Source organism: Carlito syrichta, unplaced genomic scaffold (assembly GCF_000164805.1).
Source record: "Carlito syrichta isolate Samal-C Ts95f unplaced genomic scaffold, Tarsius_syrichta-2.0.1 Scaffold287742, whole genome shotgun sequence".
NCBI lineage: Eukaryota > Metazoa > Chordata > Mammalia > Primates > Tarsiidae > Carlito > Carlito syrichta.
This window is the reverse complement of record NW_007231838.1, coordinates 83,263-88,749: the sequence shown is the minus strand read 5'-3', so window position 1 is coordinate 88,749 and position 5,487 is coordinate 83,263. Positions and strand designations below refer to the sequence as shown.

The following is a 5,487-nucleotide window of genomic DNA, read 5'->3' as shown; positions in this document are numbered from 1 at the left end:
GTTCCGGCGGCCACGCCGCCTTGGGCAGCCCGGGCCGCGCTGGCCCGCCCGGGTCCGCCCCGCGTGCAGGGGAGACCGGCCTGGGGCGCTGACGGATTCGGCGATCCGAAGGCTGTCTTTAAAAACTCATACTGGGCAGCCCCTTGGGGTTCCCTCCCACTGTGGAAGCTTTTCTGTCCTTTCAATAAATCCTGCTTTAAAAAAAAAAAACAAAAAAAAAACATACTGTGCCCGGCCTCGTCCTTTCCTTCCCGGGGGTCCCTTCTTAGTGGCGCTTAAGTTTTTTGTCTTCGCACGCCGCGTCCTCTGAGCTGAGGAGTCTGAGGGTTCGGCGACAGTTGTGCGGTTCTGTTCGTCTGGTGGAAGTGTCTGGCTCATCGGGATTTCTTGGGGTGTCCGAAGGATGGTGTTAGCTGGTCAAGATGACACAGGCAGAAAGGCGCCCGTCCTTCGGCCTTCTTCACCGTGTGTACTCAAGAGCCTTTCGGGGGCTCGAGTGAGCTAACGAGTGGCCTCTTGTTCATGCGATGGCCTCCATCCCTTCCCCCGCCAATTGCTTGTGTAGACGTTTGATGAAAACTTTTTTCTTTTTTTGAGTCGGGATCTCACTGTCTCCCAGGTTGGAATGCAGTGGCAGGATCACAGCTCCCCGCAGCCCCAAACTCAGGTGATCCTCCCGCCTCAGCTTCCCGAGTAGCTGAGACTACCGGCATACCCCATCGCGCCTGGCTAAAATGTTTGTTTGTTTGTTTGTAGAGATGAGATCTCGCCCAGGCTGCTGGTCTTGAACTCCTGGGCTGAAGCAATCCTCCTTCCTTGGCCTCCCAGATGTTGAGAGTTCAGGCATGAGCCACCACACCCAGCATTAGACTCTCGGGGTTGTTGATTTACTATCTCTTTTTGTCTTTTAGATCAAGGGTAAAATTCCATTCTGCTATCAAAATGCAGTATTCCCACCACTGTGAGCACCTTTTAGAGCGACTGAATGAACAACGGGAAGCAGGTTTTCTTTGTGACTGCACCGTAGTGATCGGAGAATTCCAGTTTAAAGCTCATAGGAATGTGCTTGCTTCTTTTAGTGAGTATTTTGGGGCGATCTACAGAAGCACTTCTGAGAACAATGTCTTTCTTGATCAGAGTCAGGTAAAAGCCGATGGATTTCAGAAACTGTTGGAGTTCATATACACAGGAACTTTAAATCTTGACAGGTAAAGTACACATTTTATTTTCAATTATAAAAGCTAGTCTTTATGGCTAAAGCAGATTTGTATTTTTTCCATTCATTCTCTGAACTGAGTCTTTAAATATCTGTGCACACAATGTTTTTAAAAAGTCGGTATCACTGGTTTGAAATGAGCAGGAACATTCTATAAGCACAAAAAGCACAAATGTTAAACAGTATTTCTGACACATTTATCTACTGAGGCGAAGCCTATGGCTTCAGTTATGGGAACTTAAAGATCAAACCCAATTAATTCTAAGTGATTTTCCATTCCCCATTGCTTTTTGGTCTTGATATTCCTCTGGCCTCTCACCCTCACTCTTTGTCCCTTACCTCTTAAGGTGTTTGGATGGAATGCAGGTGGGAAAAGAAGAAAGAAGAACCTGTGTCCTCATCTAATAGTGTTCCCATCGCCAGCCATAAATAGTAACAGTGTGCATAATCTCTTCCTGATCGCAAGTCTGGAAAATGACTTTGTTGAAGCGTGAATGGCTGTGACTCCTTTTATTATCTGTTAATCTGCCAGTACTGATGCATAGGTCAGGTCAGAAATGCGAGAATGCTTCCCTGAGATGCTTACTGCTGTCACTATGTTAACAAGAAGTGGGTTCTGAGGAATCTGAATAGCAGGCACCACCTGTCGCCCCTGCATAATGAGCACATAATTAGATAATTAGCAACACATTTACTAGTTGTGGAGGAAAACACAGAGGGGATAAAAAGCAAAAAGAAACTGATCAAATTACCCTGTCTAATTTTCTCCATCTCTTAGGAAAATGTTAACATGAGTAGGCTTTGGAATTAGATCTTGCCTGTCAGTCACCACATCTCCTCGAGCAAGATACAGTCTCTCTGGGCCTCAGTTTCCCTATCTGTAAAAGTGAGATGGTGATAACTATCTTACTGTTTGTTAACCATGAAGGTTGGGTAAGGATTCACTTGAAGGCCCACCTCTCAGTGCACGTTAATTTCCTTTCTTCGTTTTCTCTTGTTTGCCTCCCCTCTCCCTTTAATTCCACATTTCTTGGCGAAATATTAGAAAAACAAAAAAAAAAAAGGAAACTCTTGAGATTCTGCCACCCACTGATGACACTATTAACAGTTTGAAGTGTATTCATTCTTTCTTTTCCAGATGGTCTCTATGGAGATACCCATGTACACATTAAGCAGAATCCTTCCTTCCCTTTTATATTGCAGCTCATTGTGGAAATATACTTCTTGAAAATCTAGAATCAGAACTGAAATTCTTTAAGCTTTTTAAAAATGAAGCATTCGTGCTGTTTTGGAATTATTAACAAATTCTGATATAATCTTCAAGCGAGTCAATTTTCTATATGTTGGTTAAAGGATTAGAGCAGTGCTGTAGATTAATCTCACATGGTAAATTATTTAAATTTGCAAAGTAGTTGATTATACAGGCACCTCTGATCTAAGAATTTAAAATCCTTAATAGAAAATAACCACAAAACCAGTGGATTTGGGCTGACTTCAATTTAATGATTTCCTTTTCTCAATGAACTATGCCAGAAAAAAACCTTAAATTGGTTTGAACACAGGATAGAGCACCTTTCTTTGAGTCTTCATGCAAAGAACCAGTGTGAAGAACAGCCAAGTGTTGTTAAGTCTTTTTTGGTACATATGTTTCCTGGGAGCTGGGGAAGCTAATTCTTTGCATCCAACCAGAATGTAAGAGAGGACTTACCCCAACATAAGAAAGGCTTACAACTTAGTTAAGAAAACAGGCAGAATAATAGAATTAAGTGGGCTCAGGCAGAGTACCTTGGTCAAATCTTGGTTCTAAAACTCTGTGATCTTGGACAAGTTACTTAATTTTTTTGGACCTCTGGTTTTTCATTTGTATGTACATTGAGGATTATAATAGATGTCATAGGCATGTCCTGAGGATTAAGTGAACTAATCTCATGAAGAATTTAGGCATGTCCCTGGCAATATGTAATTAAATGACCTTCAGTGACTTCACAAGATGAAGGCAAGTGTGGAAGCACTGTTACCTAGTACTTATAAACGAAGGCATATTAATTATTGAGTAACCAAATGCTGATTGGCTCTTTTAGCTCTTGGTGAATTTATAGGCTGTCTCTGAAATAGTCTGTATACATGGAACAGTTACTGCGTGACTTGGTGCTAGTTTGTGTTGGTCTTAAAGGCTCCCTGATCTTGTTGCTTGTTGGATGGTTCATTTTATGGAGCACTACACAATTATAATTTGAGGCCAAAAGAACTTTTTTAGTTAAGTATAATAAGCAATGGAATAAATTTGATTTTCATTCTAATAGTATCACTCATTTATTGTTCTTTTTAATAATAGATTATGTAACAAAATAGGAATGCTTAAGAATAAATGTAAATTTCTAGACACTGATGATGCTGAATACATGTAGAAAATTGTGTATAAAAGGTGAATAAGATTGTTTTATATTTGGAGCATTTGTTGCTGTTTCTTTGCAATGAAAGATTTAACTTGATTACAAAGATCATCTACTATACATTTTTACATTTCAACCAAGGACCATAAGAAAATAATATCTTAGGTAAAATTTTCTTATCTAGGGGAAAGACTTAAACAGATTATATATCAAAAGGTTGTTCGTAATATATTTAGAAACATGGGGTGGACTTTCCCAGAGAATGAATTATTTTCTAAGCTGGTGGTTAGGTTTCTGAATTATTCGATAAATCTATAAACTCATAGCTGAAAAATTAAGTTTGTAATAAAAAACAGTTTTGGTTTTTGTAATTTTTTTGTTTTTTGAGTCGGAATCTCACTCTGTCACCCAGGCTGCAGTGCAGTGGCACACAGCCTTTGCAGCCTCAGCCTGCTGGGCTCAGGTGATCCTTTTACTTCAGCCTTTCAAGTAGCTGGAACTACAGGCATGTGCCACCATGCCTGGCTAGTTTTTTTGATTTATTGTAGAGACAAGGTCTCGCCAAGTTGCCCAGGCTAGTCTTGAACCCCTGGGCTCAGACAATCCTCTTGCCTCTGCCTCCCAAAATGCTGGGATTGCAGACATGAGCTACAAAAGACAGTTTTTTTAAAAGCCATTGTAGTGCTAAATAAGAGGAAGCATACAGGTGGCTCTTGAAACAAAGCAGGTTTTTGTTTTGTTTTGAGTCAGGATCTCTGTTGCTGAGGCTGGAGTGCAGTGGCACAATCATGGCTCACCGAACCCTCCACCTCCTGGGCTCACATAATTCTTCCACCTCAGTCTCCTGAGCACCTGGGACTACAGGTGTGTGCCACCATGCCCAGCCAATTTTTTCTGGTGACAAGGTCTCCAAGCTGGTCTTAAGCTCCTGGGCTTAAGCAGTCCTCTCACTTTAGCCTCCCAAAGTGCTGGGATTACAGGTGTGAGCCAACATACCTGACCTGCAAAGTGGGTTTAATTGGAAGTTGATGAGAACATGGGGAGAGATTTATAGATACTGTAGGATACTTTTAGGGACCTTGGAGGTTCATGACTAGTTACTGTTAATTTCACTTCAGATCTGAGTCCTTTTAAAAAAGTACCAGCACTTCATTTATATTGTCAGCTGTGATTAAAACCCTTTTCTGGCTTATCCTCATGATGAAGAGGGAGAGGAAATGATCTTCCCAGAGAACGAAATCATATTTAGGGAAAACATCAGGAAGGCGACTCGAGAGGGCTTGTGTGTTTGTGTTTGTTCATCCTCAAATCATTTAAAGGGTCATATTTTTAGTGTTCATACCAACTCAATATTAATTTTGTAGCTAAGAAAGTTGAAACCCCCAAAGACGCTGACTTACCTCATTAGCTCAGCTAGTGATGCCAGAGCCAGTGCTAGATTAACCAGACAACAACCCTTCACCACCTTGTAAACATCTGAAGGGCACAGACATTTTCTTATTTCTTATCCTCTCTCTTATTACCACACATAACAGTACTCAGTAACCATGGACTAGAATGTTGAACAAGGTGGCTTCTTTCTGTGGAACTCTACTAGGACAAACCCTCCAGCTACCTTGGGCTGAGTATCACCAAGCTGGGAGGATGCTGGAGAGGGCTGAACATCCTCTCAGACCTCGCTCCTCCAATGTGGTCCTGGGCCAGCAGCAGCAGCATCGTCAGGAGTGTGTTAGAAATGCAGACTCTGTGGCTCAGCCTGTAATCCCCCCGCCTTTGGGAGGCTGAGGTGAGTGGATTGCCTGAGCCCACGGGTTCGAGACCCGCCTGGGCAGCGAGACCTCATCTCTACAATAAATCAAAAAAAATCAGCAGGGCGTG

At 42.0% G+C, this 5,487-nt stretch overlaps 1 protein-coding gene across 4 annotated transcripts in view; it reads left to right on the top strand.

Moving 5' to 3' along the window:
* The first annotated feature begins 910 nt into the window (after window positions 1-910).
* Window positions 911-5,487, top strand: part of MYNN (myoneurin) — a 14,612-nt gene continuing 10,035 nt past the window's right edge. For 3 of the 4 annotated variants that reach the window (XM_021709930.1, XM_008052973.2, XM_008052972.2), the window contains exon 1: window positions 913-1,208. In XM_021709930.1, coding sequence (XP_021565605.1) covers window positions 943-1,208 — 266 coding nt within the window. In that variant the 5' untranslated portion in view covers window positions 913-942. Of the gene's footprint in view, window positions 1,209-5,487 lie in introns of all 4 variants that reach the window. The other variant, XM_008052974.1, reaches the window with a different exon arrangement.